Source organism: Epargyreus clarus, unplaced genomic scaffold (genome assembly GCF_041222505.1).
Source record: "Epargyreus clarus isolate Ecla_fem2 unplaced genomic scaffold, WU_Ecla_fem_2.2 ptg000003l, whole genome shotgun sequence".
Classification (NCBI taxonomy): domain Eukaryota; kingdom Metazoa; phylum Arthropoda; class Insecta; order Lepidoptera; family Hesperiidae; genus Epargyreus; species Epargyreus clarus.
Window position 1 is genome coordinate 18,581,500 of NW_027332211.1, and position 14,909 is coordinate 18,596,408.

The 14,909-nt window shown below is 40.8% G+C and overlaps 2 protein-coding genes across 4 annotated transcripts in view; both read left to right on the forward strand.

The window, feature by feature from the left end:
- Positions 1–14,909, forward strand: part of LOC140756562 (zwei Ig domain protein zig-8) — a 468,720-nt gene that overhangs the window by 400,343 nt on the left and 53,468 nt on the right. The gene's annotated exons all lie outside the window — the stretch shown is intronic.
- Positions 5,860–12,373, forward strand: LOC140756552 (uncharacterized). The gene has a single exon (XM_073092079.1). The coding sequence runs from the start codon at positions 6,829–6,831 to the stop codon at positions 12,121–12,123; it is 5,295 nt and encodes a 1,764-aa protein (XP_072948180.1). The 5' UTR covers positions 5,860–6,828; the 3' UTR covers positions 12,124–12,373.

The window sequence follows — 14,909 nt, forward strand, 5'->3', positions numbered from 1 at the left end:
AAAACACATGGGATTTTTAAAAGTAGAATACTGGCGTGGTAGAGTGGTCATTGTACCTGTCTAACACGCAGTAACAGCCTAGTGGTTAAGAAACTCGTCCTCTCGATCGAGGGGTCCGAGGTCCAAATCCCAAGCAAGCACCTCTGATTTTTCAGTTATATGTGTATTAGATATTAATTATCACTTGCTGAACGGTAGAGGAAAACATCGTGTGGAAACCTGCATACCTGAGAGATTAAAAAAAAATCTCAAAGGTATGTGAAGACTACCAATACACACTTGGCCAGCGCGGTGGACTATGGCCTAAGCCTTCTCATTATGAGAAGAGACCCGTGCCCAGCTGTGGGACAGTAATGGGTTGATGATGAACATGTTCTGGGTTTGATACCCGCCCAAGCAAATATATTAATGATGATTTCTGTTTAGAGTTTATGTGCTTGTGTATTCGATTTTGAATGTTACCATGGCACCCATGACTCATATCGCACTGGGGATATGAGTACAAAAACGTAAATTTACCCGATTGCGGAAGGTAATGTTTTAAGCGTATTATTGTGTATATTATGTATTTTTGGTGCGCCCTGCAATCGGCTTGACGGATTTGACATAATGTGGTGTCGCTGGATTCGTCTTAATCGTAGGAGTTATAGAGTATGTTTTTAAGCAATTGGATCTTGTAATTTATTTTATAATATCACTCTTCCCAAATTAGTTATTTTCTACTAAACGGCGTGATATATAAGCGTTGTACACGTTCACGGTACGTCGAAGACATTATATCCAGCATTATGTGCCGAGCTCTCGAATATTCTCGAACGAGGCGTCGAGACTCGCCGGATCCGCTGGAGGGATTTGTAAATATCACGCACCTTGACTCCTATTCCATTCGACAAGCTTTGCGTTCATTAAAATTGTACGTACGTTATCGTGCAGCCATCTTGAAACACGAAGATAAAGGCAGCTTCGTTTTATGAAGTGAATTGCTTTTTGTACTAGAATTTGTTCAACAAAGATTTTCTTTTGAGAGGAAGATAAATAGATAGATGATATGATATATTCTAAATTGGTATCTTGAAATAATTAATTTTAGAAAAAAAATATGTATACCTACACGTATTTTGTATTAAATATCTCAAACCCTTCCTGAAAAAAAACACTTTCATAGCGTTAAAGGTTTTTGTATGTAATTAAATAGTGTCTATGTAAAGAGTATTTATATCGTCGTCAACTCATTACTATCCCACGAGTCTCCCTTCAAAGTTAGAGGGGTTCAAGCCATAGTCCATCGCGCTGGTCAAGTACGCCTTGAAAATTCTTTTCAAACTCTCAGACTGACAGTTTTTTCTCACGAGACACATATAACTTTGAAGAATGAGTGGTCGAGTTTATATCTGTACTGTACAATATTAGACATGGAACACAATATTTATTATAATTGAATCCATTTACAACAGTCCACTCAATCAATTAGCCCAAAATTCTCCAGACTTTACTCAGTTCCTATATAGAAATAAGTCCATCTTGAAATCTTAAATATAAACACGAAGCGCGTGGGTGTCCGTCAGAATTTGCAATACGCCAGAGGTTACAAATTGAAGGTATTCAGGGCGGGCAGACCCGGCTCCAGTAGTGCCGACTCACGCGACGTTATTGATGTGGCCGGCGGCTGCGGTGCGGCTCGTACCTAGCTGCTAGCTGCTAGCGCTAGTCACTATCGACTATGAAGGCAGCGTGATTGTTATCTTTAAAGTTCTTATTAAAATACTAGAACGTCCTCTTCTTATCTTTAAAGCGAACAACATAAGGAACAACTAAATATTAATCGTGAAGATTTGAGCTTTTGAGAGGTTTCTTTTATTTTTAAAGCTGTGAAAGTATCGAGAATTCGGTTCCTAGACGCAATAATGCGTAAAAATATATTTTTTAACAGACTTGTTTAGTGTATTCATGTCGATCGTTTGAATTTTTGTTAATAGAGGTTATGACCTTATAAGTCAGTGAACGAGAAAAATACTCTGTCCAACAGCGGGATTTTAAAGCTTTCCTTAATACGTCAATGTACGAAGTTACAGACTCGACTTATTATAGTTTTACCCTTCAGAGTCCCACTAACGGTATTAACCTCTAATTAATGTCGCTTACCCGGGCCCTTTTTATGAATCGGTCATTCTACTTAGTTAAATGACAATCTATGCTATTTAGACGTGGCCAAATTTACATTAAATACATTATCATATTGAAATAGCGACTTTTCCGCAACACAATATTTACCCATTACATCAACTTCCGAGCATTACATTCACCATTAAAGGGATTCCATCTCCTGCGTACCTATTTCCGCGTATAATATGGTAATTTTGTTAAAATGTCTTCTTCCCTAAGTATTTCCTGATAATAAGTAAGTATAAAGCGCTACGAAGGCGTTTAAGTGCTTTAAGTAAGATTAACTCGATGCGGCGCGCCCGCGCTACCTGCGAATTGCAAATTACGTATTTGTTGTTGTGTTCAATAATGTAATTATTATGACTGAGACAATAATAAATATAGTTCAAAAAACTAAAAAACACGCTTTTATGATAAACTCAACTAAAAAGTAGAAAATAATTTTCAATCCAGGAATCAATTAAGGAACAGTAAATAGTATAATTGTGAAAAAAGCGTGGGGTGCTCCACTTATCAGTCTTCGAAAAGCAGTTTACGAACTAACAAGAGAACTTAAATAAAAGCTTGAAAAATAATACCGTAAAAATATTTACAATAATTATATTACGTAGTTATATACTATCTACTACTTCTATTTCATATAGCAACTCTAAATATTAATATAGGAATTAACCACACTTACGAGGATAATTATAATCTAATCTCTACAAAGTTCGCTAAATAATTCCAACATCTCAAACTGAATAATGTCTCACGGCTTTACAATACATTACATTACATCACATTTGTAACGCAGACTAATTTCGTAACACACGGGCGGGGGACGGGCGCGGGACGGGCACGGGACGAGTGCGAGACGTGCCGTGAATGGGGCGCCGTTTCATTTGAAACGTATAAAACGAACAGCGTTAAACATCGAATTAAATTACCCGGGCACATACTGGGTAATATATTTAGACCGATAGTTACATTACGTTCGTAAAAATTGAGCAATTGAAATGTTAAGAATCTCTAATATTGAATTCGATTAGTATAAAGCTCACGGCGAAAGTTAAAATTAGCTGACTTTGATTTTCAAAGTAGTAGAACCCTTCGTTTCGACTCCGGAGACTCCACAGTCACTCCTGTAACAACAGCATTAAATGTTGTGTTCTGACAACAGAGCGACACTTGTACAAGGCTTTTAAACATAGTCCTCAGGGTTAGCAACTATAGGGGTAGATTAGGAAGACTGACAGGACTCCAGTCCTATCTAAGACTTACTACAGTGGTCCAGGCGGTAGATGCCCACTTACCATCAGGTTGGTTGCATCTTCATTGAACTAAGTTAGGAATTATAGTAATAGCCTACCAATTCACACTAGACAGGTGCGGTGGACTATATCCAAACCCCTCTCACTTTGAGAGCAGACCTGTGCCCAGCATTGTGACAATATATCGACGACGTATTCCGTTTTAAATGGCTTTTAATAGGTACCCATTGAAGAAGGTATTATTCAGCACTTCAAATTAAATATCAGAACTTACAGGGTGCGAGCAATATTTGTCACCAACGAGAAGGCAATACGTTGCCAGCTTTCAAGAAGAGCTCATTTTTAACACATTTTAAGTTTAATATATTGGCACTCACCGCTATTACGTCATAGGTATATTTTCTATTTTATTGTAGTATTCAGGTAAAGCAAATCTACCGCTAATGTATTATTATTGGTCGCGATAATTCTATTGAATTGTTTAATATCCTTTAAATTTACCTAAATTGTGTCTATATTATTTATCAGACGAAGTCGCAAGCAACATTTACTTGAAACTAATTTGATGTAAACTTCGATGCATCTCAATCGTGATGACCTAAGTACTGTATATCAAATTAATACGTTGGCGGGCACTTGGCGCAGTTAACGACAGTTCGAGTCAGTTCCATCGATCGTCACGGGGAACTTGAAGAACGTCCGGTGAAGTTTCCTAAAGTTACAAATTGAACTTTAAGCAATAATATCGGCTGCGGAGAAGCTCATCAGCCAGCAACAGTTATGATAATATGGTTCGGTTCGTTTACGGAACATTCATGTCGTAGCTATGCTACGCTGTATTGCACTCGATATGTCATGTTATGTAACCCCAAGGTTCGTATTTGTATGGGTTTGTTTCCATTTGTGTCTGATATTGTAGAGAGTCAGCCATATTTCCCGTTTTTTCAACTTTTATCTTTATTAAACTTAAAAGATCAGGCAGTAAGGTTAAAGGTGGCGAAAACTGTCATCTTTGCACAACCAACCTACCTACCACTGACGACAGCACTAAGCTTTCTGCATTCTATTAGTTTAAGTCTTAAGGTTAGAACAAGGGTAGAGCTGATAGTGACATGAAGACTTTAAACTTTGTCCTCCGATTTGGCAACGCTTTTGTGACTAACTGTTACATATAAGCAGTCAAGAAAGTTGTTAAGTATATACTTAACAAGTGTGCATCATAATTGTCAGCAGGTCTGCTCGTTAGGCATTAGATAGACAAGGAATAGCTAAAAGCATACAATGTATTATTATCATAGATGAGAATAAAAAGAAATCTTAAAAAATCATCCATTAAATAAGGGTAGACGGTAGCTCATAATACATATTTTATAATAGATACTTTGCTGAAAATAGTAGAGACGTTGTCTATTAAAAATCCTCTTCAAAGTGTACCCGGAGGTTCGCAGTATAACTTTTACTTGACGACTAACTTTTTCCGTCGCTGATAACTTGATGAGGTGGAAAGATGAGTTAGTCTAACATTTAACAAGAAAACTCCTTGAACAAATGAAAACTTATTTTAAAAGGTTATTGGTCCTTTATAATTTTTAAACCATAATTACCTCTTTATGTTCACTAATCGCTCGACGCATGAGTCATCATTCGACCCTAATTAAAACTAATTGATAAAAGTTAACAAGTTAACATTCAGCGAAGTGTAACATGTGTGCCGTGTGGTGCCGGCCTCGAATAGCACCACTCCCTCTCTTCCCGTGGATGTCGTAAGAGCCGACTAAGGGACAAATACCAGGAGATGGGCAGCAGCATTTTCCCGTGTAAGAATAACACCTACTGCGGTCACCAACACGCATGCCAGGCGCGGTGACTATGGCAATAACCCCCAATGATAGGTGCAGAAAAGCCACGGCCCCCAGTCCCCGGCGGCCCCGCTATTCCGGGCTATGGTAGCGGCCAAGGTAACGGCGGGGCAGGGGGTGCTAAGAATCCCCGGAAGAGAGTCGGCTACCACACACGACGACTTCTGCACCTGGCAACATACAATACCAGGACACTGAGGACCGACGAGAAGATACAGGAGCTGGAAGAAGAGATAGACAAGTTAAACTGGAGTATTTTGGGATTATCAGAAGTCCGAAGACAGGGGGAGGACACGGTAATCCTTAAATCCGGCAACTTGTTCTATCACCGGGAGGGCGAACACCTGTCTCAAGGAGGTGTCGGGTTCCTCGTCCACAAATCCCTCGTTAACAACGTGGTAACGGTCGACAGTGTGTCGGCAAGGGTAGCGTACCTTATACTCAGAATATCTAAACGGTATTCGCTGAAGGTCATACAGGTATATGCGCCGACGTCGACACACCCAGACGATGAGGTTGAGGTTATGTATGAGGACATAAGTAGAGCCATACATACCTCAAAAACCCATTTTACCGTTGTTCACGCCTATTACGCATCTGTGGTTTTGACACAATTTGACGTCTGTGGGCGGAAGGAGCGGAAATGCGAGGTTAAAAGAAAGGAAGAAAAAATATGGCGATAGGACAGAACGTGTAACAACTTGTATTCTTGTAACGACTTTAAAGAAATTGTAATAAGCAGCAATAATCAAAGAAATTGTAATTAGCCTCAGTAATAGTAATAAACAAGTGGAATCAAGACAGAAAATCGTTTAATTTATCAAGTACGTAACAAAATGGTGACCCCGACGTGATCAAGATCAACGCTAGAAGGTGATACGAGCCCTAAGGACGGTGAAACAATCCAAACCGAGGGAAGTAACGCGCATTTCCTATTCATTGACGTGATCAAGATCAACGCTGGAAGGTGATACGAGCCCTAAGGACGGTGAAACAATCCAAACCGAGGGAAGTAACGCCCATTTCCTATTCATCTACATCCCCTTTTATCAATTAAGCCTCGATTGGGGGTGATTTTGTCGAAATAATTCTTTAAAATTCGTTCGCTTCTTCCATATTTGAAAATTTGAACTTTGAACCATAGATGTGTAACTTATAAACTGTCATTGTTTCGACCGCCATTTTTTTCTACAAATTTATCATTAATTTCCATTTAAGTTCATTATACTTCGACGTCTTTTGTAAAACATAATAAAACATAGTCTTCAATCGTGTTTATCGTGACGAGTATCGTACGAGTTATTCAATAGTATTTGCCGACTAATTTCAGGATCCTCCGGAGCGACTGGTGAGAATTTGAAGTACCTACGGCCTACGAATTATACTAACAACTACTATCAAATCAAGACCAGCTGCAACTGATAATTGCCTGAGCTACTGGAGGTTTGCGTTCAGTTATACGGGCGCATTGGAGGTTGTATTCATTGCATAATTATTTACATCTTTCGTATTCGATTATTTTACGTAAAATAAAAGTTTGCGCTTACATTATTATGTCTGATCTCAAGGAACTTATAGCTCAAAGAGGGCGTATAAAAACTCGCGTAACACTGTTTGAAAAGTATTTATCTCCTATCTTAAATACAAAACTAAAGAAAACTCAATGCAACGAGTTGTCCTTAAGACTCAGTAAATTACAAGATTTATTAACATCATTTGAAGATGTTCAAATACAAATTGAATCCCTGGACCCTAACTACGACTCTCAAATTAGTGAGCGAGAGGAATTTGAAAATAAATGTTATAGTATCATGGCTAGCGCTCAGGAGCTTTTGCAAACGAGTGAAATAAAATTAAAAGAAATTGAGGCACCTGAGTGCGAGTCGTCTTCACCTTATTGCCATAATAATATCAAATTACCCGCATTGAGGATTCCATTGTTCAATGGAGACCCGAATAAATGGTTGGAATTTAGAGATATGTTCCTCACTCTAATACATGATAACAATACTATTGCTAACATTAATAAATTTCATTATTTACGTTCCTACTTGGAGGGATCTGCGGCTGCTGTTATTAATTCTGTTGCTCTTTCTTCTAATAATTATGGGATTGCATGGTCACTCCTTTGTGATAGATACAACAACAAGCGGTTACTTATTAATGAACATATTAAATGTTTATTTTCGATTGAAACAATATCAAAGGAGTCCGCTAAGAGTTTACGTGATCTTGTTGACATGGTTTCTAAAAATCTAAGTTCATTGAAAATCTTAGGTGAATCTACAGATCAGTGGGATTCCCTCATAATTTACATGGCTTCTTCTAAATTAGACTCAAAAACTGCTAGAGATTGGGAGGAACATAGAAATAAATCAGATTCGTCTTCTTTGTCAGACTTCTTTGATTTCCTTCATCAACGAGCAACTGTATTGGAAACAGTCCACGCAAGTAAATCTGAAAAACCTGATAAACGTCAAAGTATAGTCAGAGCGAAATCTTTTATTGCTGCTTCATCTTCATCACCTGGGACCTCAACTCACGGTAATTGTCTAGCATGTAACCAGGAGCACAAACTGTACAATTGTGTTAAATTTAAAACATTGCCCGTTGAGGATCGAATCTCAAAGGTTTTTCAATGGCAGCTGTGTAATAACTGTCTTCGTAGTGGCCATAAGGCTCATCAATGTAAGCTCGGAGGTTGTCGCATCTGTAAAAGGAAACATAACACTGTTTTACATAAACAGTCATCTTTCTCGACAAGCAAACAACTACAGTTATCACAAAATAAACAAGAAGATAACATTAAAATTACAAATAAACTATCTGATAGTAACGACTTACCTACACAATCCAAGAAGATACAAGAAGATACTTCTTATGTTGTTAGTATGTCCGCTGTCTCCTCCAACCATGCTCTTCTTTCTACGGCACTGGTTGAGGTGACAAGCAATGGCAAAACATTTACCTTGCGAGCTTTACTGGACAGTGGTAGCCAGTCATCTTTTATAACCGAGGCGGCTGCGGCCAAAATCGGCGCAATGAAAATTAAAAATCGGCTTCAGAGTGTATCGGGATTAAATAATGTTGTTATAAATATTACAGAACATTGCGATCTAGTGATAAATTCATCTTATAATTCATTTAGTGCATCTGTCAAATGTTTTATACTTCCTTTTATTACAGACAGGCTGCCTCATTTGCAAGTACGGGTTAATGATCTGTGTATTCCCAACCATGTCAAGTTAGCAGATCCGAAATTCTTCTATCCATCTGAAATTGATGTTCTTCTCGGAGCCGATATCTTCTGGGATTTAATCAGACCTTGCAAATTCAATCTTGGACCTAATAAACCCCTCTTACAAGAGACTGAATTGGGATGGGTTGTGGCTGGCCCCTTAGGTATGAAGTTTTGTGATTCTTCTATGATGGTAAATCGTAAATTCTGTCACTTCAGTAAGGACATTCAAACACAACTTTCCAAGTTCTGGGAACTTGAAGAAATTCCCAGCGAAGTCATTCCTTCTTTTAATGAACATATATGTGAAAAACTATTCCAGGAAACTACTCACCGCACGAGTGACGGTCGATTCTGCGTGCAGATACCTCTTCGTGACTCACCAGATGTCCTCGGCGAATCACATCACATAGCTGAAAAAAGATTATTGCAAATGGAAAAGAAAATGAGAAAAAATAATAAACTTCGTATAGATTATAACAAATTTATGCAAGAATATGAGAGCCTAGGACATATGAGTGAAGTTGCGAAGCCGCTGCACGGTTGTTATTTACCACATCATGCTGTCATCCGTGAGAGTAGCGAGACCACAAAATTGAGGGTTGTCTTCGACGCGTCTGCTGAAACAACTACCGGAATATCACTAAATGATATTCAATATGTGGGGCCTGTAGTGCAAGACGATTTATTTTCGATTTTACTAAGATTCAGACAGCATCAATATGTAGTTTCAGCCGACGTGGAGAAGATGTATAGGCAGATACTCGTGAATCCCGAGCAGCGTCCTTTACAGATGATTTTATGGCGTGATAGTGATGACCTCCCTATTAAAATCTTCCAATTGAACACGGTTACCTATGGGACCGCTTCTGCTCCATACCTAAGTACTAGGTGTTTGCTTCAGTTGTCAAATGAATCTCAAGATGAAAAAATATCTAATATAATCAAATCAGACATGTATGTGGATGATTTCTTGTCCGGTAGCGACTCCAAGGAAGAGCTGACTCACATAATCAATGAGGTGACGAAAACCCTCGCTTCTGCGTGCCTTCCCCTTCGCAAGTTTCGTACAAATGCGCCTTCTATTTTTGAAAACAATCCAAATTCCCTTCTTCCCAAGAACTTGGATCTGAGTTCTCAATCCAGTGCATTAGGACTGAAATGGGACCCAGCCGATGACATTTTATTATTTCCATGTAACTTTGAAAATTCTTCTAATGCAACGAAACGAACAATTTTGTCAAATTCGGCTAAGTTATTTGATCCGCTAGGCTTGCTTAGTGTATGTACTATCATTCCTAAAATAATATTACAAAAATTATGGCTCTCAAAATTGGATTGGGACGACGTTGTTCCTCATGACGTGGAGCGGGCTTGGTTAAAATTCATTAATGGTTTAAATGAGTTGTCAACACTTCGCATTCCCAGGTGTGTCCTGAGTAAAAATCCTGAAACAACCGAGCTTCACGTTTTTTGCGACGCTTCGCAGGACGCGTACGCCGCTTGTGTGTACTTACGTTCTATCGACTCATCTGGTAAGATAGCCATTAATCTTCTTTGTGCCAAAACTAAGGTTGCTCCAGTCAAGCCACAAACGATACCTCGCCTCGAGCTCTGTGGGGCTTTGTTAGGGGCTCGTTTGACGTCTAAGGTGTTACAAGCATTACGGCTTAAGGTCTCTCAGGTTTATTACTGGACTGATTCTTCGGTAGTATTGGGTTGGTTGTCTTATCGAGCTCGTGATTTAAAACAATTCGTTTCTAATCGAGTCGCAGAAATTCAGCAGTTAACTTCATCTGGGGTTTGGCGACATATACCAGGTTTAGAAAATCCCGCGGACCTGGCCTCTCGTGGTTTGGATCCGAATTTGATCAATAAAGTTGCATTATGGTGGCAAGGCCCTCGATTCCTGTTACAAGATGAGTCTAATTGGCCCAATAAGTTAAATATTTCAAGTGATATCCCTGAAAGAAAAAATTATAGTCACAGTCCTAATAGTAAAAATAAAGGAAACACTACATCTATAACATGCACAACTATAACTAACGATACTAATACTAGAACAAAACCTAATATTTTAACTACAACATTAAATGAACCAATTCAAGACCATAAAATAATTAACTTCGAAAGATTTTCAAGGTTCACTACACTACAAAGAAGCATGGCATACGTGCTACGATTTATATTTAATCTGAAACACACTAATACTAAAATCAAAGGTTTTCTTACTACAGATGAGCTACAGTCTTCTTTAAACTATTTAATAAAACAACATCAATCACTATGTTTTGAAACAGAACTTAAATTGTTATTAAAATCAAAATGCTTACCTTCCAGATCACGTTTGCTCAGCCTAAGACCTTTCGTGGATGATAGTGGAATCCTACGCGTAGGTGGTAGAATTCAAAATTCTTCTGAAAATTATGATAAAATACATCCAGTATTGCTAGATTCAAACGACGCTTTCACAAAATTACTGTTCGCCCATGTACACGGTAAACTTTTACACGGTGGTCCCCAGGTTATGTTAAATAATTTGCGACAAAACTACTGGCCTATTAATGGACGTAAATTAGCAAGAAGCACAGTTAATAAATGCAAAATATGTAGAATTTTAAAAGCAAAAACGGTTTCTCCTATCATGGGAAATTTACCTTCTTCTAGGGTGACAGTTCACTTACCTTTTCAGATTTCAGGCGTTGATTTCGCAGGTCCGTTTTTTATTCGTGATCGTACTGGGCGCGGATGTAAGATCATAAAATGCTATTTGTGCCTGTTTATTTGTTTCTCTACTAAGGCAGTGCACTTAGAACTTGCGTCAGATCTAAGCACCGATACGTTTATTTTATGTTTGCGACGCTTCGCATCTCGTCGTGGAAAACCTAGCGAAATCCACTGTGATAACGGTCGTAATTTTGTAGGCGCAAACAACGAATTAAATACTTTTCTAAAATCGTGCAATGAATCAATTTCTTCTTTTGCGGCTGACGAGGGAATTAAATTCAAATTCTCACCAGCTTACGCCCCCCACTTCGGTGGGCTTTGGGAGGCAGGCGTTAAATCTGCCAAGCATCATCTTTATAGAATTTTTAACAACCAACATTTTACATACGAAGAGTTATCGACATTATTCGTTCAGATCGAAGCTATTTTGAACTCCCGACCTCTTACCCCCATGTCAACAGACCCTACTGACCTACTTCCTTTGACTCCTGGGCATTTTCTTATCGGTAAACCTCTTACTTCACTGCCTTCGCCAGCTCTACTAGATATGAAGACCTCCAGACTCAATCGATATAACCAATTAGAACAGATGAGACAACACTTCTGGGAGCGGTGGCGCAACGAGTTTCTGTGCGAGTTGCAGCAAAGGGCTAAGTGGCGCATCAAACAGGGGGAACTATTAGAAGGAGATATGGTTGTCTTGAAGGAACCGAACCTACCCCCATTGAAATGGCGTATGGGACGCATCAAGGCACTCTATCCTGGCAACGACGGCATCGCGCGTGTAGCTGATGTAAACACAGAAAAAGGGATCGTCCGACGTGCAGTTCAAACTCTTTGCCCTCTACCAGTAAAGGACGAAGATTGCTCTCAAAATCCATAGTTTTTGAGGGGGGGGAGGATGTTCACGCCTATTACGCATCTGTGGTTTTGACACAATTTGACGTCTGTGGGCGGAAGGAGCGGAAATGCGAGGTTAAAAGAAAGGAAGAAAAAATATGGCGATAGGACAGAACGTGTAACAACTTGTATTCTTGTAACGACTTTAAAGAAATTGTAATAAGCAGCAATAATCAAAGAAATTGTAATTAGCCTCAGTAATAGTAATAAACAAGTGGAATCAAGACAGAAAATCGTTTAATTTATCAAGTACGTAACAACCGTTGTTATGGGGGATTTTAATGCAAGACTAGGCACGCGAAATGGTGACGAACTGAAGGTGGGGCCCTTTGGAATTGGACAACGGAACCACCGAGGCCGCTTGCTTGCCAACTTCTTGGAGAGGGAAGACTTCTTTATGATGAACTTCTTCTACAAGAAGAAGGCACAGCGAAAGTGGACTTGGATAAGTCCCGATGGTACCGTCAAGAACGAGATAGACTTCATTTTGGCAGACAAACGGCACATATTTAATGATGTCTCTGTGATCAACAGGGTGAAAACCGGAAGTGATCACCGGATGGTAAGAGGCACATTAAATATCAACGTTAAGCTCGAACGGTCACGCCTGATGAAGTCTACGCTCCGCCCAACATCTGTCCAAATCCAGGGCTCCGAAGGCTTTCAGATTGAGTTACGAAACCGTTTCGCGTGCCTCGATTCTTGCGTTTCCGTGGACGATTTTAACACCCAGGATGTAGCAACTGTCCACGAGGTAGGGTCTAAGTACTTCAAGGCCCCCTCCGGTGGTAAGTCTCGAGTTCTCTCAGAGCATACTCTCGGTCTTATGCGGGAGAGACGAGAACTGTGTGTGCAGTCTCCAACCTCAATGTCGAAATACAGGCTGCTTAATAAACAGATCTCCCAAGGTAGGCGACGCGATTGGCGTTCTTATAACGCTAATCGCGTAAAAGACGCTATTGAGCGAAACCGAGGCTCTAAAGTGTTCGCAAGAGATCTGTGCATTGGGCAGAGTCTGTTGACGAGGTTGAAGACCGGGTCGGGCACCATAGTTTCGTCTAAGCCCGAAGTTCTGAGGGAGATCGAGAATTACTACGGACAGCTGTATACTTCTGCACGAGTTCCAGCCCGTAAGACTGTGAACGACAAACGTGCTAAGCTGACCCGACACTACACCGAAGACCTCCCGGAAGTCAGCCTGTACGAGATTAGAGGGGCTCTCAAACAGCTTAAAACCAACAAGGCACCGGGAGATGACGGAATCACAACAGAGCTGCTAAAAGCTGGCGGAAAACCCGTACTAGTGGCGCTCCAAAAGTTGTTCGATTCCGTGATCAATAGCGGAACTACCCCGGAAGCGTGGAGCAGAAGCGTAGTGGTACTGTTCTTCAAAAAGGGCGATAAAACCCTATTGAAGAACTACAGGCCCATTGCGCTTCTGAGCCATGTTTATAAGCTCTTTTCGAGGGTCCTCACTAACCGTATTGCACGCAGGCTTGACGACTTCCAGCCTCCCGAACAAGCCGGATTCCGAAAAGGCTACAGCACCATGGACCACATACACACGCTCCGGCAGATTATACAGAAGACCGAGGAGTATAATCTGCCGCTATGTGTTGCCTATGTGGACTATGAGAAAGCCTTCGATTCTATCGAGACCTGGGCAGTGCTGGAGTCCCTTCAGCGATGCCAGATCGACTATAGGTACATCGAGGTGTTGAAGTGTGTATACAAAGCCGCCACCATGTCAGTCCGAGTACACGATCAGAGGACGAACCCTATCCAATTGCAGCGGGGAGTTAGACAGGGCGATGTTGTATCGCCGAAGCTGTTCACCGCTGCGTTGGAAGATGTGTTCAAGCTGATGGAGTGGAAAGGTCTTGGCGTTAACATCAATGGCGAACACCTCACACACCTTCGATTTGCCGATGATATAGTCATCTTGGCAGATTCGCTGAGGGACCTCAGTAAAATGCTAGGAGACCTCAACAGTGCCTCACAACGGGTGGGTCTTAAGATGAACATGGACAAGACGAAAATCATGTCAAATGTCCATGTCACACCCGTACCGGTAGTTGTTGATGGCACTCCTCTCGAAGTTGTTGACGAGTACATTTACCTGGGACAAACGATCCGGATGGGTAAGTCCAACTTTGAGAGGGAGGTCACTCGAAGAATCCAACTCGGCTGGGCTGCGTTCGGGAAATTACGGAGTATCTTCTCGTCCAAAATTCCTCAGTGCCTGAAGTCGAAATTATTCGAGCAATGTGTGTTGCCAGTGATGACATACGGCGCCGAAACGTGGTCGTTTACTGTAGGCCTAGTTCGAAAGCTCAGAGTCGCTCAGCGTGCTATGGAGAGGGCTATGCTTGGTATTTCGCTACGAGACATGATTCGCAACGATGAAATCCGTAGACGAACTAAGCTTACCGACATAGCTCTCAAAATTAGCAGGCTGAAGTGGCAATGGGCCGGCCACATCGCTCGGAGGACCGATAACCGGTGGGGAATGAAGGTCCTCGAGTGGCGACCACGCGTAGGCAAAAGGAGTTCAGGCCGCCCCCCGACCAGGTGGACCGACGACCTGAAGAAGACGGCGGGAAACCGCTGGCTTCAAAGGGCACGGGACCGGTTGGAGTGGCGCCAATTAGGGGAGGCCTATGTCCAGCAGTGGACCTCAAAAGGCTGATGGATGGATGGATGGATGGAAGTGTAACATAAATTGTTCTCAATTATAATCGTTTATATTTTATTTTTGACAATTCTAAA